This window comes from Mytilus californianus, unplaced genomic scaffold (assembly GCF_021869535.1).
Source record: "Mytilus californianus isolate M0D057914Y unplaced genomic scaffold, xbMytCali1.0.p SCAF_9, whole genome shotgun sequence".
Lineage (NCBI taxonomy): Eukaryota > Metazoa > Mollusca > Bivalvia > Mytilida > Mytilidae > Mytilus > Mytilus californianus.
In genome coordinates this window covers 47,847,613-47,875,528 of record NW_026262745.1, presented here as the reverse complement: position 1 = coordinate 47,875,528, position 27,916 = coordinate 47,847,613, and the positions used below count along the sequence as shown (strand labels likewise).

The 27,916-nt window shown below is 32.2% G+C and overlaps 1 protein-coding gene across 1 annotated transcript in view; it reads right to left on the bottom strand.

Moving 5' to 3' along the window:
• Positions 1–14,039, bottom strand: part of LOC127714381 (von Willebrand factor D and EGF domain-containing protein-like) — a 41,918-nt gene extending 27,879 nt beyond the window's left edge. The window contains exons 1-7 of the mRNA XM_052220437.1: positions 13,852–14,039; positions 8,581–8,781; positions 7,476–7,664; positions 6,641–6,703; positions 4,485–4,849; positions 3,225–3,328; positions 2,244–2,559 (exon numbers count right to left, since the gene is read on the bottom strand). Coding sequence (XP_052076397.1) covers positions 2,244–2,559; positions 3,225–3,328; positions 4,485–4,849; positions 6,641–6,703; positions 7,476–7,664; positions 8,581–8,781; positions 13,852–13,918 — 1,305 coding nt within the window. The 5' untranslated portion in view covers positions 13,919–14,039. The remainder of the gene's footprint in view (positions 1–2,243; positions 2,560–3,224; positions 3,329–4,484; positions 4,850–6,640; positions 6,704–7,475; positions 7,665–8,580; positions 8,782–13,851) is intronic.
• Between the last annotated feature and the right edge of the window lie 13,877 nt (positions 14,040–27,916).

The window sequence follows — 27,916 nt, the reverse complement described above, 5'->3', positions numbered from 1 at the left end:
TAAAATTGATACCTCTGTTTTGTAAAACCAAAAATTTAATATAATAATAATAATAAAACTTGCATAGCAATCCTTGATAACCTTTTAAAAAAGGAAATGTATTCCAAATTAAGTTGCAGTAGAAATTTATTTTAATTGAATTTAAATACGTTTTCTCAAAATTAAAGACATGGCATTATTACAAGAAGCACTTTAATAAGGTTTAATGGTTTAATTACCTCAGTACGGGTGTGTTTTACAGATAAAAAGAAAACCATATTTTTCCAAAACTCGTGTATTACTTATCTAGTGAATTCAAAAGGCCTTGTTATTTAAGTTTTACAGAATGTTGTAATTTTCAATGGATGTTATTAAAAATTTATTACTCTCTGACCAGGTGTGATCTTTTTAATGATTGTGCCCCAAGCAGGATGTATTACTTTATAGTTTACCCCTAATCAGAAGAAAATTTTTTATTAATTACTCTAATTTTTTATCCCTTTTTAAAATATATATATATATCCCAAATTATAAATAGGAAAAGATATATTTCTGATATAAGGTTAAACAATGTCAGTGATTTTTTTGGCTGTTGCTACCTCATTAAAAAGATAATTATATAACTATTGTATGTAACCATGAAACCTATGTACAAAAAGTCACAAATTTGATAGGACAAAAAGTCACAAATAATGTGTATACAATTGTTTGAATATTTATGAGAAAGATCTTGAAATGTTTACTTTTTATTATACATATTCATTTTACAGTTTAAGAATTTGTTCATAAAACTTGATAAATAAAGATTTATAAAATTTTAATCATGCAAAGGATATATTTCTTGGCACCATGAAGCCTACATTCGTTTTTATTTAGGAATTTAGGAAAATCAAGTTTTGTTTAAAAAAAAAACACATGCCAAACAAAAAGCACCTTATTTTTAATAAGGTTTTATTACCCTCAGTATAGGTGTGGTTTTCAGGTAAAAGAAAGTCTTTTATTTTACAAGACTCAGACTTTAAAATTAGATAATTTAACTATCTTGATTTGACAAATCTAAGAGAATCATGTACTATTAAAGGATGTAAAAATCTGTTTTTATATATATCTTTATTTAATTGTGGCTGTTGTCATGTCAGTTAAAAAGAAAGTTATTTTAACAATCAAAATTATAAAGAAGAGGTTATTTGGTCAAGTATGGTTCAGACTTGTCGAGTATTGTTTAGACCTTTGGTCGAGTATGGTTCAGACTGAAAAAAAAGGTCTAGAGCTGGTCAAGTATTGGTCGAGTACAGGTCGAGACTGGGTTAAGACTGTTTCAGACTGGTCTAGTAATAATTGAGACTATTTTCAATAGCAAATATAAGGGTCAAGTACAAATCAGTACAGTCGAGTATGGCTAAGACTGGGTCGAGTAATATTAAGTAAAATTCAGACCAATTTAGACTGGTCGAGTAAAAATCAGTAAAGTCGAGTACAGATATAGGCCATTTCAGACTTTTCCTGGTTTGTAGTGTACATCACAGACATACAACGTAACTGACTTCAAAATTCAAAGAAACATACCATTAAATCTGACAAAACGCCAAAAATAAAAGTTTTTGAACGCGATATAAAAAAAGGAGATGTGGTGTGATTGCCAATGAGACAACTATCCACCAAAGTTCAAATGAAGTGGATGTAAGCAATTATAGGCAACCGTACGGCCTTCAACAATGAGAAAAACCCATACCGTTGATAATACATTTTGTAAAATAAAAAAATAATGGTACAAATTAAGTCAAAAATAAATACAAGGATATACAAACTGAAACCATCACTTTTTAAAAACATCTTGCGTTTAAATCCCACCTCTGGACCAACTCGCATCAGATACTCCGAAAGCCAAGAACCCAAAGGCTGGATGCACAAATACCGAGCCACGTCAAGAAACATACGACCTAAAGTAACATAATAATACAAATACATATAGAAGAAAAACTTTGAAAGCAAACAAAATGATGATAACGTCAGCACATAGAATCTATAACGTCAGACCATCCTGTAGCCCTTTTCACAAAAAATCTTAAGTGTAAAATTAATCTTACGATAAAATTTAAATATTTAGTTGAATTGTTAAGCAATATTTTAGACTTACGATAAATTTTACACTTAAGATTTTTTGTGAAAAGGGCTCCTGCACTATTTGTGAAGGTATTTCAATACAAATTTTTTGAGACGTTCTATGACAAAACCCTGGCGCATTAACACTAATAAAAACTTACCTTGATATCTGTTGTATGTATATTTTTCCAGTATATTAGTGAGCCTTTTGGTGCTACATTATCAGCGTTATAGAGCCTTAAAAGGATTAATCTATCTTCAATATTTGCCAATTGGTCAATTTGGCCCGTTATCTTAATGATTTGTGAATCCTGCCAATTACTATGAGAAAACTTTATACCACAATAATCTGATGTAAATACAAGGCCGTCTTTTGTTATTCCATTTGTACATCCTTTGGTTTGGTAATCCGGCACTCCATTTAGTAGAACCAAAAGACAATCGTTTTGTTTGATGTTCGTTTTTTGTTGTTCAGGTCTGAAATTGTAAATTATACATTTTGTCTAAAGTTTCATATTCTAGTAATATTGTGCTTGGGTTGACCTCATCGTCAGAGGTATGTTGTCGGCTAATGAAACGTACCTACAATACTCTCTGTGTTGCTAAGTGTTCGAACGGATATCTTTGTTTCGCTGATTATTTGACATTGAAACTTGGTTCGTTAATTCTCCTCCCGACTCTTTCAAAACAAACAAGTTAAAAAAAACACCAACAGGTAACGGTTGGTGATGCTTCTTTTTGTTTTTGTTTTGCAATTTATATTTATTCAAACATTAAAAGTAAATGATAACCTTGTTATATCTGACGAAACTTGATATTACCTCTTATATTCTTTATCTGATTTAAAATACTGTAAACCAACTAATTTTCGCGAGCGATTTATTTTCGCGACTTTTGCGAGGGGAAAAAAACGCCAATTTAAATCGTCGCGAATATGTAAAACTTGGATCTTTCCTTATTTAGATATATATAACTACATCAAACAAATTTGAATATCGCGAAATTAAATCGCCGCGAAATGGGCTAGTAAGAGCTTAACGCGAAATAAAGTATTCGCGAAAATAAGTTGGTTTACAGTAGTAATCATGGTAATAGAACATTCTTGATTATATATTTAACATTTGTTGTTAATGTATACATACACATTTTTCGGCCACGCGCATGACAATGGCATTGTCAGCTTAGCAGGTATTAGAAGCTCTTCTCCTTCTTTGACTTGATAATTGGTTGATGACGCTGCATCAATCTATTAAAAGAAGTGTTAATAGAATGTATGCATGGTATTATTATTTGCATCATAAGAAAGTACAATCTAAAATAAGTCTTCAAAAAAAAAAAAATCATAGGATATTATTTTATTAGTTTCTAAACAGGTATGGAAAGGTTGCAATGTCATCATTTCTTAATGACTTCTTGAATTGTAACTTCTAGTAATAATTTGCGGTATTACTTTCCAATATAAGTTTGTGCATTAAGGTTCAGAGAATATTGTGTCATATTTCTGAATTTCATAATTTATAACTCAAACCATAAAATATATGAATGGCACGGAACTCAACACTTCAATAGATTGCTAACAAATGATCTATTCCACTTAGAAGAATGCAAATAAAAAAGGGAAATTACATATCAAAAGCAAAAGAATATTGTAATTAACACTACGTTAATTACAATGAGAATTCTGTATCTGTTTTTTCAGATTTCCCATATAAGTTGCTTATCACAACTCGAATGTGTTAAATGATACAACAACACAACACATAAACACCCACACCAAAAAAAAAAAAAAAAAAAAAAAACTAAAGTGAAATATTCATCACCTCTGTCGTAAAAAGAAATAAGCGGAAACCAAATTCACTATGTTGAAATAAGCTGCGTTGAAGACCCATTGATGGCCTTAGGCTGTTTTCTGCTCTTTGGTCGGGTTGTTGTCTCTTGACACATTCTCCGTTTCAATTTTCAATTCTATTATCGATATCAACAGAAAACATACAACTCACAATATTTTGACTCCATCAGTGTAACTGTGATGTTTCGTTTTTTGTAAATTCGAAATTACAGAATACAACTCTTACATGTATGTCTTTGTTTAACGAACGTGGACAATGAACGTTAACATATTTGTCATCTGATAATGAAAGGTCTGAAATGTTAAAGACTCACTTATTTTAGATTTAAACGCTTTTATACATATTTTTGTTACCAGTATGCACGTTACATGGTGTATATCTGGATTTGAAGGATCGATCTTTTTAACAGCAAATTATAAGAGATATCAGGATTATAATTTGGAACGCAAGACATACGTTTTGTCTTCGTAAGACTCATAAGTTACGCCCGAATTAACACAATATAAAAGCAAAATTAGATAAAAATCAATACACTTATTCTTATTTACAAACCTCTAATCCTGCAAAAAATATAGGAGACTTATGCTGAGGACCATATAATCTAAATTCACCTCCTCCTACTTGTATAGCACACTTCACTAGCATATTGGGCTTGTATTTCGATGTCCAGTGTTCTTCTAACATGCGACCTAAACCATCCATTACTTCCGTTTTTGACAATCCATTTAATTTGGCGTCTTTTATCTCAATGTCATTGAGATACCATCGTGTTGTATAGTTATATCCATCTTGTAAATCGTCTGCATGACATTCAAAAGTTGCATTACTGTAAACCATTAGTACTTTAAATTCATTGACAGATTCTCTTTCTGTAAGGGTAACTTTAACATACGGTGTCACTGTTACATCGGGGAAAACTAAATGAAAAAAAAAGAATTAGTTTTATACGATTGCTAATTTCTCTTTCTGTCATCTTTCGTAAAGGGAAAATCTTTTTTTTTTCTTGTCGGTTTTTTATACCCCCGCCGTAGCGAAGGAGGCAGTAAGGTATACTCTTGTCCGTCTGTACGTCCGTCCGTCCATCCCGAAATTGGTTTCCGTTCTCTAACTTTACTTTGCCTCAACCAAATGTTATGAAACTTATACACAGTACTCAGATCAAGTTCGAATTTAGGTGGCCTGGACACAGTCTCCATTTATTTGTCTGAAGAGTATGGGACATGGTCTTACAGAAATGGTCTCGACCGTTTTTCTCTCTCCATTTATTGATTATAAGGTAACACTTTAAGGAGTCAAATAGTTAAGACACTAGGTCCCTACAAATAATATTTACGAGATAAGGTCCTGAACCCTCAACTTATATCATATCGGTCGAAGCTTCACCTTTCTGTATCTGTAAATCTTATGTTTTCCGACACATATGAATAAAAAAAAATCAGATGATGAAAGCTTATTGTTAAGGTGGTACCAAACACCTTGACTAATATTAATTTGGCTCGTTTAATTTTCATAAAATTTTGACAAAATGTTTACTTTGACCTTTTGACAAAAATATAAAAATTTCAAAAAATTTGAACCAACCACTTTATCAGAAAAATTTCTTTGGTTATATAGCAGTTTGACAAACACTAATTTTGATCATTGAGAAGCTTAATATTTTCTTAACATTACAACGTAATTAAAACGTTAAGCTGATTTTTACAGAGTTATCTCCCTGTAGTGTTAGGTACCACCTTAAGAAGCCCAATAGTATAGACCTACAGTACGACTATTGGTTCTGTTTTATGGCTAATTACAATAAACATGAAACCTTCATGTGGTTAAGCTTCTCAGAAGGATTGGAATCTTATCGGTCAAATACAACGGTAGTTATTACCTTTTCCGGGCTTTATACTTATTAAGTTCACAACCTTTAATTATGTAAGTTTAAGCAAAATCACACGTCACAGAGCATGGCAAATAGGCAAACGTTAAAATGTTCCTGTCAAAATACACCAAACAACATTGAAATAGCTATTTGTTTTTATAGTGATTAAGATTATAACACAATGTTGACTGCTCTACCCCAATTCATGACATTTTTATCATGTCTGTTTGTTTTGCTCACACATTATTGTCAATATAATGGAATTATATGCGACTGTCACACACGTGAGAGGTTTAGATAGCCAGAAAACCAGGTTTAATCCACCATTTTCTACATAAGGAAATGTCTGTACCACGTCAGGAATATGACAGTTATTTGCCGTTCGTTTGATTTGTTTGAGCTTTTGATTTAGCTATTTGATAAAGGACTTTCCGTTTTGGATTTTCCTTGGAGTTCGGTATTTTTGTTATTTTACTTTTTAAACATCTTACGTTTTTCCTTTAACTATAATGGTTGCCGTATTAAACCAAAAAGGTAGTTTTCAGTTTTTGAGAAGATAACAATTCAGGTTCTTAGTTCTTAATCTTGTGACTCATCGTTCTGTATATTTTAAGATCCTTCAAATATGATTCAACAACACTACCGCGGTTTGCAAGGAACCGAAAAGTTTATGTCAGTCAGACACTTGACTCCGAATATAATAGTAATATGTTGCATATTTTTTTTCCGTAAAAAGGTTTTGTAAAATGGCTGAAAATAAAAATATTAATCAGGAGATATTCTTTTCGTTGACAAAATTATGTTATGCAGTTTAAATGTATCAATTTGAATTCATACATACTTTCACATCCTGGTGTAAATCCGTTCTCTGACGTTGTACCATTCGCGCATGGAAGTTGTTCACCTGAAAAAAAAAAAGTTCACGCAAAGCATACAAAGAAAGTATAAACGAACAATATCAGAATAATCGTTTATCTAATGACTACAACATAATAAAGACGGAACGTAAAAAACAAGGCAAGAGACAATTGCTGTCGGCATATCTATATTATATAGACAATAACTGTTTAGTGTCTTTAAATATCAGCTGTATTTGTACGAGGATAAGAAACAGGTGTAATGCGAGCTTCAGCGAGCTATTACTCCTGTTTCGAGCTGAGTACAAATACAGCTGATATTTAAAGACACTAAACAGTTATTGTCTTTATCCTGCAATTAATTTTGTACATTTTTTCCCATCCCAATGGTTGAATTTGTTTTTGAAAGAAAACGCGGACCGCATTGAGGACCCCAAATTGAACTGTGACGTAAACAGTAAATTGACATAACCGTTCGTTCGCAACAGAAGCAGGAAACCAGGAGACTATATACGTCTAGTATACGTATATCGCTTCGTGTAATCTGTACACCTGTATTAGTATAGTAGAAAGGTCGATTGCAGGATAAAACTTTATAACGTTGTATTGTGAATTGACGAAATATATGCGTGTACCAAGTCAAGAATATGACAGTTGTTTTCCATTCCTTTGATGTGTTTGAGCTTTTGATTTTGCCATTTTTCAAAGAGCGGTCCGTTTTGAATTTTCCTTGGAGTTCGGTATTTTTGTTATTTTACTTTTTAATATTTTAAAGAATCAGGCTTATTGATTTGATATTTCATTGACTGTTTTACGTACCAAAACAGTAAGCTGATGTACATCCACCTTGTATACGTCTCAGAAAATAGACAAAATATCCATCACATTTTTTTATTTGGATTTCGTATTCGGTATGTTTACAATTACCATCATAGTTTGAAGCATATGCTGTTCTATTAACTGTTAGACCAACTGAAGGATAGGGCTCCTCACCAGCAGGTAAATCGTCTAAAATACAAACAAAATATAAAAATAAGAAGATACGGTAAAATTGAAAACGAGACCACACGGCCTTCAACAATGAGAAAAACCTATATCGTATAGTCGGCTATAAAAGTGTCCCCGACATGAAAAATTTGAAACAATTCAAATAATTATCGATAAAATGGCGGAACGGAAAGTATGAAGGAAAAACAAAATTGTGAAATCCATGCAAAAGTTATTACTTTCTTCAAAAGAGTTTTTTTATATGAACGATGATTTTCTAAAGCGTTTCGATATTTGACATGATGTCTTTCTACATTCTGTACATTATAAAAAAGCACAGCTAAATAAAAAAAAGAGAACATTAACATATTAGAAAAGAAAGGATATGGGGTTCCCATCCAAAATCAGTATATGCACAACAACAAAACACAAAAAAAAGCTGTTCCTCATCTCAAAGTCACAGTGATGCCTTCACCACGGAGCAAAAAACTCTCACCTCACTGCAATTTTAAGACGGCCCCTATCACCGGTTTGAGGGGAATTCTTTGCCAAAATAATTCAAGTAGACTTTGTAAAATGTTACACCAAAAAATCGGGCCCGGTCAATAAGAACATACTAGAACATGGAAGATTGAATTTAAAAAAAAACATGATGACATCCCTATTTCATTAATTTACTTATAGATTTTGTTTCAATTTTAGGAAACCGATCGGGTTTAATTGGTTTATATTTGCCCGTTATATATTCACATTTGAGCAAAGTTCTTAGTCCAATTATTATTTCATATTGAAAAGAATCGATACAATAACATTCTTCGCGTAATGCAATTATGACTGTATGTAAAGTTGACCAACTAAAACAGAGGAGATACGTTTAATACTTTTTTAATTGTTGAGCATTTTTTTTAAACAACACCTGTCCTAATCATAACCTTACCAACGTATAAATATATTGGTTTTGCTGTATTACAACGAAATCCTCCTACTGGACATTGTGTTGGCATTAATTCTCCTGCATCACTTATAACTCTATACCATCCTTCTACTAGAACATTGTCACATATCTGTGTTGTATCAGTTCCAAAGGCTACAGATCGTCGCCAGTCGTCTATAGTAGCTGTTGTTTGACAAGGGTCATCTGCAAAAATGAATTACATATTGAAGACATTTGTCAATCTGATTAGCAAGCCTAACTTGTCATACAAGATGGAGGTTTAGCTAGCTATATTACCAGGTTTAACCCATTATTTTGTTTTTTTCGGAAAATGTCTGTACCAAGGCAGGAATTTGTCTGTTGTTTTCCCTTTGTTCCGTTGATTGATAGCGTTTGATTTTGGCAGTTTTTATGGACTTCTTCTTTTTAAATTTGCCTTGGTGTTCGGTATTTTTGTTATACTTTTTTTAAAAATACGTAAGCTGTACATGCTGTAAGTGAAAACTTTTCCCCCAGAGCAAGTCAATATATGTGACTAGTTTTGAGATTTCCAGGCTTATGGAGGTACCTGGTCTTAAATGGGCTTTTGCATATTTATCCAGTTAATACTGAGAGAAAACATCCTGTCAGGTTATTATGACAGATGTGTTGAAACAACAGTGTAATTGGTCTTTTTGTATATCTACATAAGGAATATTCGATTCATTTATTTGATTAACGAACACATTTTGTTTTTAAGAGGACACATTATACATTCCATTGGCGCTGAATAATTTCTATCGGCCTATTTGAACACAGTTTCAAATGTACTACAACAGCTCTATTTGCTCTTTTTTTTATAAAATGTAATTTAAACTTGCAATGAAATTGCTTTAAAACTTGTCTGTAGTAGTTTTTTTTTCTTTTAAAATTTAATTGATATACAAGTCCCTACCAAACATTGCATGCGAGGCGTAACGGTATATATAAGGCGTAGTTTTGCAAATGACGGTGCATCTATTATAATGATGCAATTTTAATATGATTTTATCTATGAAAACTCTACAGAGCAGATAATTTTATAGATTTCAAACACTTTGAAGGCTTTTTTGTTTATCAATTTATGCAGAATAAAGTAATGTCAAATTCAAACAAAAACTTAAAATTTATGTAACCATAGTAAAGTGGTTTACCTTCTCCACAAATACTCCCAAAACGACAATTAAATACCAGAGGAAATTGAATGAACTATCTGAAAAAAAATCTTTAATTTGCAAGCGTTTGATTTACCTTCAATTTCTATATTATTTTTACCAGGCTTCAACTTATAAACATATTTAAAATCTACCATGCTAACATAACAACGACTTCTTTGGACTTCTTTGATAAATGTCTAATATTGTTTCTGATCTTTCTGTTTACTTATATACGTATATTTTGAGGATATCTGGACTCCTAATAATTCAATACAGTATATTTTACAAAATGTGAAGTTATGTTCATAGTTAACGGCGTGTTTCTATCAATGACGTTATACCTCCATAAGTCAGGAAATGTCATGGTAGGTGACACATATGGACATTGATTTGTTTTTAAATTTTCACCTTGAAAAACTGATAATGCCAAATTCTTTAAAAATAATTAAAAAGACGTTCCATACGTAAAGAGTATTCACAAGATATCGTAATATTAGGTCCATTTAATATATGATCTTGAGCATAATCTCAGTCCAAACTCATACAATTATCATTCCAAGGTTACAAAGTTTGTATTTGATAGGCTAAAGATCGATTATGAATTTTTGATTCGCATCTATCTTTGAAATAGCTTTCCGGACAATATAAGTCCGTATTCATTATAATGACACTATAGATAAAAAATGATTTCAAATAGTTTTATTATGTGTTTTCATCTTGATAAATACCAAATGTGTAACAGTTTGTAAGTATACATTTAATTCTGTGTTGGAACAATTTTTTTTCACATCGAAACTAGCAACTTCAGATTAATTGAATTAGGAGATAGCCAGAAAAGGAAATACATGACAATGATTTCATTCATAATTGAATAAAAGTTTCCGAGGTCACATCCAAGTCATAAGTTATGAGTCAGTAAAGAGATTCTAGCACTCATGAAGCGGACATAAGTTTATTTCATCGTATTTGTTCCAGCTATCACATCTAAGACATTGAAGCCACATCACAAGAAAATTGATGAAATTGCTGTGTACACCAATTTTTAACTGACTTTATCAGCAGCATTGACTGAAACTCTTCGGACCTAACGGAGGCTCCTTGATAATGAAACATTTGAAAAGTCTATAATCATTACATGCTATCGTTACAAATACTGTCTTTAAAAAAAGACGTCTGACGCATTTATATTGGAATATTTGTTTCAACCCTTTATTTTTGTTGTCTTTTTGTGAAATTTAATTGCTTTAAATTTGACGGTTACCATATGACATTCATGAGGTATCAGATGTAATAAAATATAATACATTAAGGTAATGTGACACATACTAACTTGTAATAAAGGGGAATATCTTCTTTTAATCATGTTTTTATTGCACCGCATATTTGAGATAATGATAATTATACAATGATGCATTTACCAATTATAGACGCAAACTCTTTCGCCGAGTACAATAACACTAACGGTACCCAATCCACGACACCAGATGCGCATTTCGACAAATAATGTCTCGTAAGTGATGGAAAATCCAAGTTCTAATACAGATATTGATGAGCTAGTCACAACAACAAGGACCTTAAGTATAGCTTTTAGTATAAGAATTAGGAAGATACATTTAAATGATTTCCAAAATTGAATATTAGCAAATTTTACTCAAACTATATTCTATTTTCATGCCAGTACCGAAGTAGGGGTGACAAACAACCCACCAGTAGAGGTATCGATCCAATTGACGAGCTGATCAAACCAATAAAACCTAGACTATAGCAAGTTTCGGACAAGGGATCAGAGCTTTGCATGACTGAGATTCAAAAAGAGATATTTTAAAGGTAGTTATTTACACACCATATATTTTGACCTTTTTTATTTCAAGTCATACATATTTTTTGTTCCCAGAAATATTTATCTATCGTTTTTAAATAATGCCTGTAAATGTTTAGTCTGCTCTTGCAAGTATTTATGTCTATATGGACAGATGAATGGACAAAGGTTTTGATAATCAACATTGTACTTATACACTGACAACAACAATCGCAGGCTATACGCAGAGTTTTTCAGATTTCTTAGTATATTGCTAACTACAAATGGATGATGTCGCTATTTTGGACTATGAAAATGAAATTGATATCAGCTATGTGCTTTAGAAGCCTTTCATTTTATTTCATTTTAAAAAACAATGATAAACTTATAATATGCCCACACAATATTCAACTTGTCTTAGAACGGAGTTTTTTTGTTATGAATTTTAAAGTCTTGTGGCGTTGGATAAACGTAGTCGTCGAATTAAAATAGTTCTTTTACCCATTTCAATAACACAACAACGGTGTTCTTTTATCGGTTGTATGTAATTATAACCTGTATTCAGAAGGTCTGGTATATAGTATATAGAAGTTGTTTAATATTTAATGTTTTGATCAGTTTGAGAATACAATCAAAGTTGTTTTGTGGTTTTAATAAGACTTGTTTAGTCTCTTTTGGTGCAATTGGGTAAGGTATACTTGTAAAATTATCTTTAGCTGCGAACCGCTACTAAACACAACAGGTTTAACTAGAGTCGACAAATCTTATGCATTAATCAAATATATTTGGAAATAATTTATAGATAATGTTGGAATTGAAAAAAATAAGAACACATGTATAGTATATGTTCATGAGAGAATCATCCCCCCATGCAATACAAAATAACAAGGTAACATCTAGATGTCACTATGCTTTTGTCAACAATATAAAATTGTCATTACACATATCTCTAAATCGCAAAAGTTTTTTCGTTCGTTTACCTAAATGACCAATATATGATAGGAAAAAGAAAACATCTTCATCAAATGTTTTTTTAACACCTGTAAAATGGCTAGTGATAAAGTAAAGTTTATTTGATCGTTTACCTCACACATTTATGTTTTGTATTCTGTTTTACTTCTTTTGTTTTTATTGCTTTCAGGCAGTCTGTTAGTTTGCTAGTTATTCTCGAGGTAAGAATGTGTTTGTTTTGATATGATGTTGCTAGTATTCACTGTTGATATATCTAGACATGTTTTTGCTGGATATTATAATTCATTTCTTATATCAAAATACTGTACATAACTGAATCCTTTATCTCCTTTAGTTCACAAATATATCTTTAATTTTGTTATATGCGATTGGTGCACTGAGACTGAGTTTTTTCTCTTTGTCAATAGTGTGGATTTCAATTTCCGACTTAGTCTTGTTAGTGTTTGCTGCGTTCACACTAAAAGTCTTATGTTCATTAAAAAAGTTAAAAACACAAGGTCATGTTCAACTCTGACTGTTAATGACGTCTTTTAACTAAATTCAGTGGATGTTGGATGTGTACTGATTGGTATTTAAGTCTTAGACACATGTTTTTTTAATTAGTTGTCATTGGTTTTGAAATAGCTTCCAGTAATTGTGAGTACTCTCTGATCTGTACTTTGTGTCGTTTGTGTTTTCGTTATGGTTTTTATTTGCTTTGTATCGATCTGATGAGTTACGCACTTTTCAGTTGATTTTTATTGTTTGTTCTTATGTGATACTGTTACACTACTGTCTAAGGTTGGGGAGGGTATGGCGCCAGAAATCATGCTTTACCACGCAACATTCTGTATTTGCCTATCCCAAGTCTAGAGCCTGTAATTCAATTATTGTCGTTTGTTGCTGTAAATCATATTTGTTTGTGTTTATTGTTTTGTTCTTAAATCGAACCTTTAGTTTTCTCGTTTGAATTGCTTTACATTTGTCTAATTCGGGGCCTTTATAGCTTACCACGGGGTATGGATTGTGTTCATTGTTGATGGCAGTACGGTGACCTATAGTTGTTAACTTCTATGTCATTCGGTGTTTGGTGCAAAGTTGTCTAATTTGGTAATTATACGACAACTTCTTATTTTTATACTTCTATCTATTAGTAAAATACGGAAAACATTATAAATTTGTTTTGAGATGCCAAAATAATGTTTTATCATGAATTAGATTTGTCCATGTTTCCAAGGCACAATACACTGTAAAATAAAAATCTTCTTAACTAAGGTGTTGTACAAAACCCATTACAAATAGGGCTTGCTAACAGATAAATGTGACACAATTATCATATTATTAACTTGCCTGCTTCAAGTTGTGGTAAAAATATCATTGCTGTAACCAAAACGAAAATTATACAAATATTCCTCATGTTTGTATTTCCTAATTCATAGTAAAATCTGAAGAGTAAGGCTTCGATTACTTCAATATTTTAAATAGCCCATACTCATTCAATACGTAATTCATAATAGCATGTATAATTGAAGTGAAATGCTTCAATCATTTTAGTTTCTGAAATAGAAACTATTAAATCGACACAATGAAAGACAACCAATAGAATTAATTCGAACGAAAACATATCTACATTTTGATCGGGAAAGTCCCATTATTTAAATGCCTTCACTTGACAGTTTTACAGTTAATAATAGAAACAAAAAATACATGGATAGGAACTTGAACTTGAGGCATCTGCAAGGCCATCTCTATCGGTATGATCTAAATAAAAGGCGAAATCGGGAATGATCGCACGATTTTGGCAAACAAACACTAAAAGAAACCCCAAAAATAGAAAGACATCTAGAGGTCAACATATATAGAGTCTTGAACATCAAAATCATAGTATAAGTGAAGTGAAAATTATGAAATGGGCATTTATTTTGATATTAGTTGACCGGTATATCTGCAAGCTTGAAATGTTATGTCTACAAAGTTAATTCATTGTAACAATGCTTTACCCGTTGGAAAGGTTTTCAGTCGTTAATATCCCGCAATCATCAAAGTATTACACATCCCTGACCAGGCATTGTTATTTCATCTGAAATGAACCGTTTATTTTTCTGTAGTCATCAATAAGAGGAGATGTCAGTTTTGCCAGTATGGAACATATTTGACGTTTTTTTCCATTTGATTAGATATATTCCGTTAATTTGAGGCACCACTGCTGTGCACATCTTTTTAGAAACAAAAAGATAAAAGGAGTGAACACATTTTTATAGAGGTTATTGATGTGTATACTGACCGATTAACTCTAAAACCGAATACCAGTCCGAAAATATTTTGTGTAAGGTTTGTAAGTCGGCAGCCAAGTTCTCATACCAATAACCTTTAGAAACATTTGAATTATTTCTTGTCAATTCCAATTATCTTGGAAAGCGAGGATTTCTATCATATATATTGTTCATGAATATAACATGATAAAATCAACGTAGCGTTTACAGTAGGTCTGGAAGTATTTTCATTCGAAGTCTAAACCAAGGGAAATAAATGTAACGGAGAAATCACATTTAAGTATTTGTATATATGCAAATTATGTAGGAATAGTTATTGTCTTCAAAAATACTTTTAATTGCTTCTTTTTATTGTTTAAAGATAAAAACTTATTGTAGGCACCACATATTAAGTTATTATTGTATATTTGGACAAGCATATTGGTGCTTTGTTTTATGCAAACATTAGTAACAAATTATTTCGTGGCAACAATAATTCTACTTTCTCACAAATTATCTATCATCTGGTTATAGCCTCAACGTACATACAACTTCTGAAGAGTTGAGTGCGGTACCTGTTGCTGTTTCCTTATTTAAACGAGTTTGGGGACAATTGTTGGAACAAAATAGATGCAAGGTAAGCGTCAGATGAGAGAGCATTCCAACGACACAAATAACAATACACATCTAAAGGTCACATTATAATCGGTAAACGTGAATTCTACAATGTGATAAGGTCTTAATCCGCCCGAGTCTAACAAGACGGTAAGACATCATACAGTGATTTACACACAGATCTGCAATAACTAAAAGCAACAAATAAATTAATCGCACCCCTCCAAAAAGATGTTTACAATGTTACGCAAACTTCTTGATGCAAACTGACATAGCCAATATGCAATGAATATACAGGGACTCAAGAAAAAATCCAATCCGTGACTACTTAATGTACAATGATGTAGGTAACATTGGTTTACGAATGTTCAAATCTCATCAATCACAAACAAGACAATGCAACTAAAGGTAACAAATAAAATCTGAGAGATCGCATGGTATCCAACAGGAGCAAGACCAGGTGCGTCGACAGGATAAGTGCTTCCTGATATACATATATCAACCACCATGCTTATCCACAATTAGTCAAAAAGTCACCATCGGTAATAAGACGCAGTCGGTTAAATAACTGATCAGAGGACTATTCTGGTATACTGCAAAAACATGTCTCTAGTCAGTTGAAACATAGACATATCTTAGTGATCAACAAATTAATAATGGTGACCGTAAATCTTGTTTAGTGTCGGTTCCAGTCGTTCGTCCTCCTCACTCTGTTGGATCTGTTTTTTGGGTATAAGGAGCACACCTTGAGATAAGTAAACGCCCTATTACGGGGCAATGGGTAGGCTACTGAGGAGAGTTTAGAAGATGAACCATGGAAAATTGAAATCAACACGTTTGTTATAGATTCTATTTTGAAGTCATCCTTCCGTGTCAATTTCGAGGAAAAGATTAAGATAAAGCAGACTTTTTAGTGTCAATAGTATCTCTCATCTCAATATAAAAATAAGGAGATGTAGTATGATTTACAATGCGACAGCTTTCTACCAAAGTTCAAAAGAAGTGGATGCAAGCAATTATAGGCAACCATACGGCCTTTAATAATGAGAAAAATCCATACCGTAAAGTCGGCTATAAAAGGCCCCGACATGAAAACATGTGAAGAATGTGAAACAATTCAATTGATAAAACTAACGTCTTACAAGTTCTATATGATATGTGAGATGCAAGCACTCACTGAAAAGTGGGTTATTGAGTGACATAACATCATCAATATATATGAATGATGTGAAATTAAACAACTTTAGTTGCAGTTGTCATAAATTGACAAACTATGGGATATATACACACATCATTTATATATATTTATAAATATATAAGTCTAAAGATTTGCACAACGGTACTAATATAAGATGGTTATATACGAAGATGATGTTATAAAATCGTGTTGACAAATATATTGGCTTAACAAATAGTTAACAGATTTATCAGTTTTACATAATTTAATTCATTGTATGCTGGTTCATATTCTGGACGCCAGTCTTTGCTCCTTTCTAATATAATTCACAAACAAAAAACAAATATGAAGCTTAGAAATGGAAAAATATTAAATACTAAACTCGTTCAAAGGGTATCTACACGTCTCAATCTTCAAAATCGCTTATCTAAAAATACTACCATCGCTAACATTTTTAACAATAAAAATCGTGGTTACCCTTCTATCGATAAGTGTCATGCCAAAAAATGACTTACATGTCCCCGTCTTTCCACCAACAATACGGAAAGGTCCACGTTTAATGGTCGCACATTTTATTTAAATTTTGAAACTGATATAACTTGAAAAACAAACAGTATTATTTATTTACTCACATGAAACAAACCGGGATGCGGTATTCAGTACGTAGGTGAAACTGGACGATATTTATCTAAACGCACTCAAGAACATCTGTATCGTTTTAAAAGACCCAATAAATTCAAAAGTATCATTTATCAACACCTTAAGAAGCACAATCATCCTATTAAATATTTAGCAGTTCAACCTTTAGAAGTAGTAAATAAGCAGCCTGGTGAATCTCATTCAAAGTTTGTACGATCACGGATAATAATTGAATTAAATTGGATTAAAAAATTACAGACAGTCTACCCTCTCGGTCTTAATGATAATATCATGGGAATTGGTAATATATCAAGAACCGATTCTGTTAACATTTTGGATATAGTTTCTCAAACTGTTCGTAAAAACCGTTCTCATGGTCGTAGAAAAAATCGCAATCAAAGAAAATTTCGGAGCAATAATACCAATATTTCGGACCTAATTTCTATTTCAAAAAACAACGGCAGACATTATCTGTTAACAAAGCTCTGTTCATTACCGGTTAATAAGTTAAATAAAATTTTAGAGGATTGCAACACAATTTCATATAGCAGTCCTAAGTATGAAATCGTTCAAATTATAATGGCATATTGTTATTCTAAACTGTTTCCCAAAATTGATCGCCCTGAAGATCATAAAAAACAGTTTATTAAAATAAAGTATGTCAATAAAGGTTTTTGATTTTGTAAATATTGCCGGTATTTTTAACGACCATTCTGTTAAAGAACAAATTCCGGGATATTTTGATAATACTGAGCTCCCTCTTATTTGTTATATTTACAAGAAACCTACCCGGAAATTTGTGTTTAATTATAGCCAATTGTGTAAAGATGTTAATATCAGTGAAAATACACCTACTTCATGTAATTGCAGTAATTCCGAATACATTTATGGACCCATTTCCCATGTTATAACAGGAGATCTTAACATCGTTCAAGACCGAGAGTTAAAATTATTCCTCAGTAAAGGACCTAAATATCGTCCCCCGTCAATTTTTAATTGGAATGAGTGTCGTAATATCATCCACGAATCACTCCATACTTACTGTTTGAAATGGATAAATCGGGAAAAAGCTGACAAAAAATCTTTGGACTCTTTTTTTAATTCAGTAATGAACATAGTTGATACGTATTCAACATTTTAAAGGACATTTTACTCTTAACAATAACCACAATAAACCTATTTCTCGTATCAAACATAAACTAAAAGAACTAGCCAAGGAATTTGTTTTTGTCCCGGCCGATAAAGCTGCTAATAATATTATTATTGTTTTACGTAAATTTTACATTGAGGTTCTGAAAAAAGAAATCACCAATTCACCAACATTCCAACTGACTCCATTTTCAGAAAACGACATCTGTTAGAAACATAAACTTTTAGCTACCGCTTTACAAGCAGAACCAAATACAATGAAAGTCCCAACTATGTATTGGCTTCCGAAGCTACACAAAACACCTTACAAATATAGATTCATTTCGTCTTCAAGCCATTGTTCCACTACTAAATTGTCTATTCTTCTTACCAGTACACTTGGTACAATCAAAAACCTGATAATAAATTGTTCAAATAAGGCCTTCGAAAATAGTGGAATTAATTACTTTTGGAGTGTCAAGTACTCGTTGGAAGTACTTGATAAATTACATGCATATATTGGTGATTTTGAATCTGTTCAAAGTTTTGATTTTTCTACCCTATATACCACATTGCCTTACATTCTCATTAAGAAATAATTCACACACCTAATTAAATGGGCATTTAAAAAGTCAGAATGTGAATATATATGTTCAAACTCTTTTAGGTCATTTTTTAGTAGCAATAAACAAAAAAACTATGTCAATTGGACATGCTTTGATACTATATATGCCTTTGAATTTTTACTAGATAACATTTTTGTTCGCTTTGGAGATTCCGTATATCGTCAGGTTATCGGAATTCCAACGGGGACTAACTGTGCACCACGTATTGCGGACCTTTTTTTGTTTTGCTATGAGTAACAATTTATGACAAAAATCAGCAAAGACCCATCGAAACAACATCTGATACACAAATTTAATAATACTTTTAGATATTTGGATGATATTTTGGCTCCCAATAATGACGACTTCAGTATGTATACTAAAGAAATTTATCCTGTTGAACTTACTTTAAATAAAGCTAATACTAACAATGACCACTGCCCTTTCCTCGATCTTGATATCTATATCATTAATGGAAAGCTTAATACTAAAATATATGATAAAAGAGATGATTTTTCATTTCCTATCGTTAATTATCCATTTTTAGATGGTGACGTTCCCTTGTCACCATCTTACGGTGTTTATATATCTCAACTTGTACGATTCGCTCATATATGTAACAATGTATTACTGAAAAATTATTACACCAGGGTTTTCGATATCTCAAACTAGTCAAAACATTTACTAAATTTTATCATCGGTATAAGGACATCATTCGTAAATATAGCTCAACATGCAGACTTCTTATACGTTCAGGTATTTCACATCCAATTTTTTATGGAAATATTCTTTATAAAGCACAAAAATGTCAGTATTCACCTCTGAAGCTAACAAAACCTTTAAATACACTTATTAAGAAGGGATATAGTTACGATACTGTTGTCAGGTCATTAAAGATTGCATATTTTGGCGTTAATATTGATTCGGGTCTTTGCATCGGCACTAAACACATTTATTTAAAAACCAGTTGTTGGCATGACACGGGTTATGTTCTTCTCATATATGTTATGATGGTATGATACTCAACCCCTAACGGGAAGGATTGTGCCTGATATTCATATGATGAAGACATAATCTTTCAATCAGTTTAATTGAAGTCTGGAGCTGGCATGTCAGTTAACTGCTAGTAGTCTGTTGTTATTTATGTATTATTGTCATTTTGTTTATTTTCTACGGTTACATCTTCTGACATCAGACTCGGACTTCTCTTGAACTGAATTTTAATGTGCGTATTGTAATGCGTTTACTTTTCTACATCGGCTAGAGGTATAGGGGGAGGGTTGAGATCTCATAAACATGTTTAACCCCGCCGCATTTTTGCGCCTGTCCCAAGTCAGGAGCCTCTAGCCTTTGTTAGTCTTGTATTATTTTTAATTTTAGTTTCTTGTGTACAATTTGGAGTTTAGTATGGCGTTCATTATCACTGAACTAGTATATATATTTGTTTAGGGGCCAGCTGAAGGACGCCTCCGGGTGCGGGAATTTCTCGCTGCATTGAAGACCTGTTGGTGACCTTCTGCTGTTGTCTGTTCTATGGTCGGGTTGTTGTCTCTTTGACACATTCCCCATTTCCATTCTCAATTTTAGTCTTCGACAGTGTAAATAATTTAAACAATACTGTATTGTTAAAATTATTGATACTGACGAAGGCTATTCAGACTTCTATTTATAAATATATATATATTATGGATGTATGACTAAGACGATGCTTACATTTACAGATCACACACATTTTGATTATGATATTTAAAAATGTTTTACATATCATATTAGACATGTTACGCATTTACGAAAAGGTATATACTCGACGCTGAGGTTGACAAATTAGACTTTAAATGCGGGGACTCTGTCAAAACATTCAAACCGGTAAAATTAAAATCTCATGGATGATGTTGACTAGCTAACGTACACACGTCTACTGTCATTAAAGTTCGTTTATTTGAAACGTCGTCTTATTGTAACATCAAACATGTTAATCATTTTCTGATTCCATTGAGTGTGAGTATAACACAACGAGAAAGGTGTGCGGGGGAATTGGGAAAGGGAATGGGGATTATTAGTTGTGAAAATATCATCCGTCACTTCCAAAGTGATGAAATTTACATAGTAAGCCAATTTAGTATCTTCTATTACAGTTCTTGGAGCAGATCAATCTGTCATTACCCTAAACCCACACAAAGCTATTTGGTCGTTAATTTTATTTTCTCGGATGTCTCCATAAGCTTCCGATGATTTTGAAAGTTTTTAGCACATTATAGCGTGTTCCTCATACACACGACACCTCGATTTGGCTAATATTTTAGTTTAAATTTTCTTCTTTGTGTTCATGGTTAAGCTCAAAGTTTTTAATTCTACATATGGAATAAATGGGAAGTTACGATTTGCCTTCAACAATTTTTTTAAAAGAAAAAACGAAGTTTAAGGCAAACAAAAAAAGGAAGAAAAGAGTATGGCTTCTTGGATTTTTTAACGCCCCCGTAAAGGTTCGTGATGGCCTAACCGGGTCAAACAAATCAAAGAAAACGATATAAAAAAGTGAAAGCCATGGTCAAGAAGAGAGGAAATTAAGAGACAATACAAACCCGGGTAAAAAAAAAACAAAACCAAACAATCTACAACTCCACACTGAAACAAATGCCAATGAGAAACACCGAGGGCTTTGTAAAAAATGCAGTAGTCTTTCTTAGATCTTCTCTGAAACTACATCGCAACGTTAACATGCTTCAAGTTGGATCTATTCAAAAACTAAAATGCAACAAATTCAAACTGGATAAATATATATGTGTAGTAGGTCCTTGAAACAGTCCCGGTTGAAAAAAAAAATTGATTATAGGAGAGAACAATGAATTATTTCTTGTTAGTCATAACAGATGAAAGGAAACAAACATTGCAGATATATTCACGAGAAGGTATTAAACAAATAATTATACATCTTTTGCAAGGTCTAATTAGGGCTCGTGGGACGAAGCGTCAACCTCTGGAAAATCTGCAAAATATTTCCAAAATAAATCTATAGGAGGAAATGCACATGTCCTGTGTATATGTATATATATTATGCAAATTTTATAGCTCTTAGGTTAAACAATGTAAGAGGAGTTTATTACACGAAGTGGATACCTTTATTTACCACCCGCTTGTACGTCAACATGTCCATCGACTTGCCACAAGTCGTACTTTCATCACATTATATAATTAGAAATATTTCCATTTTCGCAACGCATTCATATATTCTGACTTTGAGTAAACCCTCTTTATGTTAAAAGGTTTGTCTCTATTGATTTTGAATTCGCAAAAATTGAAAATATCAAGTTTATGTAATTTTAATTTATTAGGGAGGGCAGGGGATTTTTTTTACTCATCCCCGAATCTTTTTTTTGCGGATCCCGTTTCCCTTTTTTGTGGGATCCATTTCCTTTCTGCTATCCCCTTGTCCCCTGTTAGTGTTCCAAATGAAAGAAATATTATGGAATCGATAATGTTAATTTCTCACGGAATACATTTTATGGAATACCCGTCCCATAAGGAATATTTATAAAGAAATTGTCTATAATAAGGTTTCCAAACGAATATCTGTTATAAGAGAGAATTGTACGTTAACACCTCACTATGCAGTTTAAATACAAGGTTCAATTGATAAACAGATAATTTAAATCTTTAAATCACTTTTATGTTTTGATACGATACCTACATTTAAAGTCTAATTTGTCAACCTCAGCGTCGAGTGTATACCCTTTCGTAACACGTCTATTATGACGACGTGCATTTCAGTATCGTCGTTGTTAAGTAAGTAGTAATGTGACTCTTGTATTAATTTTCAAATAAAAAGAATCAATCGGGTGTTTGGCCTGTACTAAACAAGGAAGTTATGTTAATCAGATAAAAGTTGATCGTTACCACAAATTATAAAAACTGTCAATAGCTTTTAAATGATCTCAAATAAAGCGTGTTGTAAGTTTTAAATTTGATATTTTAATGTATCTAAAACATTAGAAAGGTTTCTTCGCGTTGTCAGTTCTTTACACACTTCTAGTGGCTAACTTTACATTTATGTTGCATGGACTAATAATTTTAACGTCTTATTACTTGAATCGAATAATAAAGTTTTATCAACTCGATAATCAGCTATTTGTTTATATCATTATATGTGTTCAAAATGTTTTTCTAAAGAATCTGTTAAAGCACTCGGTTTTCCTTCTTTGAATACTTATTGAGTTTAATTTATTACTTTCCATAAGGAATTCATAGATCAAATTAAATAAGTAAAAATGTATACTAGTATTTATATATATATATATATGTAGATATATTTGTTACTTGATCATGCAACCTGAACTTTAATTTGAATATATACTGTTGTACAAGCAGCCGCCATTCATTTCTATATTGGTTAGACTTTATTTGATGTAACGTCTAGTTGGTGAACCTATGTTGCATACTCCTGCCACCTTTTTTTCAGAAATTCTTCAAAAGTTTTCCAAATGCAGAACGCATTCTATCCTGCACTCATAGTTTAGCTAAATGGACATGCCCGGGTATACGCTCAAACCTTTTCATGTTGGTAAGTGGTAATAAACACTGGATATGTTGACATTTGACGAAAAATCATGTGCACAGTTAAATTGACCAAGTATTGCAGGAAATGTTTCTAAGACCCAAATGACAGCGGTTTTGAATGTTTCTGATCATAGACAAAGCTAACGTTTAAGATATTACTATCGTCAAGGAATTTAGCAATAATTTGCTATATTTGTTGAAAACTGGTAATCTTATGAGAATAAGGTAAGGCCACGAGAGGGTTGCACGAATCAATATTCGAAATGAGTTGTTTTATTAATCTGTATTTTTTTTTTAAGTTAAGTATTTCTATTTACGCAAGTCGGATTAACGATATAGATGTTCACATATCTGTATTCAGAACTTGGTGACAGATTTGAATTGCTGAATAAAATTTTGTTTCTTCAAAAACACAAGCGACATTATTCTGTACTTCAGTATGTTGTTTAGGCTGAAATGTAATTATTGTTAACATAAAGGTTAATTTCATTGACTTTCCATTGCAACGATTGTAAATTTTCTTCTTTAAATTAAGTTTATAAAAAGGTTAATTCTTTTTATACGAATGTACAGTGTACCAGTAAAGTGACGTTATATATTCCTGCCTTATTTTGTTGATTAATACAGTATGAGCAATTACTCTTTTAAAAGCATTCTTCAGTAATAATCAAATGATTAGAACATGGGTAAATCTGCCGTCTAAAAACTGATCATTATGTATGTTGTTGCCCAACATCTAGTTAAGATACTACTCTGGAATCGTTAACTATATTTTATGTTGCGCATTGAAATCAATGTCATACGTTTGCATTCTTCATGTTCTTATGATAAACTTTTTCTAAATTAAAAAGATAAAAACAAAAACAAAAACCCGAAAAAACAGAAGAAACAGCTTTGATCCTACGTAATGAAGTTTTCATGATTACTAAAGCACAATATTTGCATCACTGACATTTAACGTGAGCATTTCTTCTTTTTGTCAGCTAATGTTCCTAGACACAGACAACAACTAGCAAACTAAGTATAAATGACCTAGATCAAAGAGTCTGAGCTATGTTTGCTGTTAATAAAACACAAGTTGAGTAAAATGTCATTTATTCAGAAATTAATTTAAGATGCAACTTACATCTTAACTATTATAATAGTTCTGCATAAATGACAATGACTTTAATAAGCAAATGTGGGGTTGAAAAAGGGTAAAAAAAAAAAACCCCAGAGGGATCCCCATCCGAGGACTTTGAAGTCAACTTAAGAAACTCTAGAAAAAATTGAGCAAACCATGTTGACCTCAACAAAATACACCAAAAATGGAATAAAATATACACCTTTTGCATGTTTTGCATTCCAATTAAAAGTGTAGAGCAAACCATGTTGACCCTACAAAAATAATAACAAAGATTATAAACAAAACAAAAAATAATATATACTAGTATAATTAATCTTGTTAATGAAAGGTGAGCAAGCCATGTTGACCTCTACCAACCAAATAAAAACCATTACATACAGTAAATGGCTGACAGAAACAACTTTTATTTGCAGAGCAAATTATGTTGACCTCTACAATAGCAAACTAATTCTAACATATATAAAACAGCCTTATTAATCCTTACAAAAATGAATCACATTAAGGTAAAACAAGCCATGTTGACCTCTACCAATGCACTGAGTAAACTACTGTGATTATTAAATTTAAGTGTGAAAATTATCAAGTCGTATATAATGTTGAAAAGCCTTTGCCTTCCATCTACCCATGTTTTGGATCAAGGCTAAAGGCACACCTCTGGCAGCTGAAAATGTTGCAGCTCCAATTCTGAAACTGTGACCTTTATACAAATTGGTGTCTACACCTACGAAATTTAACAAACTTTTTAATGAAGAATTGAAATAAAAACCTGAAACAGGTTTTCCATATTTAAATCGAAATAAAAGACCGTGTGGACAATTATGTAAACTTTTTATTCCTCAATAGCTTTAACAGGACAGAGATAATGTTCAGGGCGTCTAGCTATTGATAATGTCTCACTTTGCAGATTACTATGTTTGTAAAACTTCATAGTTATTGTCATATTGCTCACATGACCATTTACTCTTTCAAACTTTATATCTTCCCTTTGAATTACTCTATAGAATTCAGACTTAGTTTTAACTGCAATTTCTCCAATACGTAAGAAACAAAAATAAGCTATAAACATCATAGCCTTTAACAAAACTTGATTATAAATGCCAACTATTACTTTTGGTAAAGCCTAAACTAATTTTACAAGAATATCATAGGTTATTGGCAACCGTGTATCAACAGAATGTCTCAACTGTTTTGTACCTTTCAACATCTTTTTAATAAAAAATGTGTCTGTTGGATCCTGTAAAAATTAATTGTATGTATAAAACTGATGACTGATATGTATGATGCAATTGTAGATGGTTGATAATTTTGAATAAACAAATGTGAAATAAACTGAGCAACCATGACATGAGAAGATGGAAGTAGAATAACTCCTGGAAAAAATTGCTGACAGAAATTTGAATACACACTTAACATTCTTTTATATGATGACACAGAAGCGTCAGATAATGATGCCGTAACAAGCCTATCAGTCATAGATGCAAAAAGTGAGGTGGAATGGCCACAGGAGTTGAACTTAACCAAGGAGCAATCTGATGAGCTTCCTAAAACGAAAAACGAGACAACAAGTCACAAATAACGTTTGTTTTCCCAGGAATATGTTTGGCTCTAAAATAGATGTTGTACTTTAATGCAGCTAGCACTAATCTTCGAATCAATTTCATTATACTCTTTTCAACGAGATGATGTTTTATTTATAATTTCAGCAACAGCTGAATTATCTGTTAAAAATAGTATTTTATGATTTGCCAATAGCAAAAACAATCGGGAAGTTCTTTCACTGTAATGTGTAAATCGACTAACTCCGGTGGCCATTCACCTGAAAACCATTTGCTGCCAAAAACTGGCAGCAAAACCACCATATGTACCTGCAGCATCAGAAAAAAGTTTTATAAAAACCTGATGAAACCCATTCTTTGTTTACCATTGTAATTTTCAATAAAATTGTACCATAACTTCAGATCTAATCTTGCATCAGAATTAAGATTGAGTCTTTAATGAGGAGATGTATGGCCTATAGTCAGGTCAAAAAGCCTCCGTAAAAAGGCTCTTTCAGGTTTGATTACTCCGCATGCAAAATTTAAAAGACCCAATAGGTATTGTATTTCTCTAACTGAGATACTGCGTTTACATTTGTATTTACTTAGTAATAGCAACATTTTTTTCAATTCTTTCCATAGATAAATGAGCAGCCATCTGTGTAGAATCAATTTCAACACCGTAGATAGTAATGCAAGTAGTAGGACGTTGTGTTTTGTCTGATTTGATGGGTACCCCCAATTTATCGGCAAGACAAAGAAAAGTTTGTAATGCTCTATAGCATTCATTAGAGCCAGCTTTGCCGACAAAGAACAAATCAACTTACAAGTGTGATACCCCATACATTTGAAATTTAGCGTTTAAAATCCAGTGGAGGGCTGTAGAAAAAGACTCAAACAGCTGACACGAGGAAGAAGCCTCAATTGGAAAGGAGGCATCATAAAAAAATTGTTTGTCCCAATGAAAACCTAATAGATGATGATCTTTTTTAGCAGTTGGAATTAAGCGAAAAGCATGCTCAATATCTGTTTTGGACATCAGACATTTTGAGACATAAGATTGGACCAAATCTATAACTGTCTCAATGGTTTGGTATTGTACAGCCGAAAATTCTGGGGAAATACCAGAGTTTACAGAGTTACCCTTAGGATACGACAAATCATGTATGAATCGATTAGAATTGGGTTCTTTTTTTGGAACTAAACCCAAAGGGGAGCATACAAAAAGAGGGAAAGGGGGGTTGTAAAAGGACACTTAACTCTACCTGCTTCAATCTCTTTATTCAGTTTTGATTGCACAACATGATAATCCCTTGCACTTATATGATTTGGAGGAACAATGCCTTTATTTATTGATGTAGAAAAACAAGAATTGATTGAAAATCCAAAAGAAAAACCATGAATCAATTTATCTGTCAACTGGGTATCATAACCTGCTGAAAATGTTTAAGATTTTCAACTTTTATTGGTGTTGGAAGTTTTGACAAAAATTGCTTGTTTTCCTTTTTCTTCTGGGTATGTAAGGGTACAGTGTTTTTTTGCTGCAAGGTACACATTGGTGTTTAAGTTTACAAAACTTTGCTGTACATTCCCCTGATTTACATAAGGCCCAGCAATATCCGTTTGGGAATTGACACTGATGCTGGGCCTTCCTTTGAAAATAATTTGGACCTGAGTTTGATGTTTTTGCAAATGACGTCTTATTTTGACCTGATAATTCAGTTTGTCTGTCAAATAAAGCTGCAGATCTCCAAGGGTCATTATTGATTTCATCCACCCTCAAC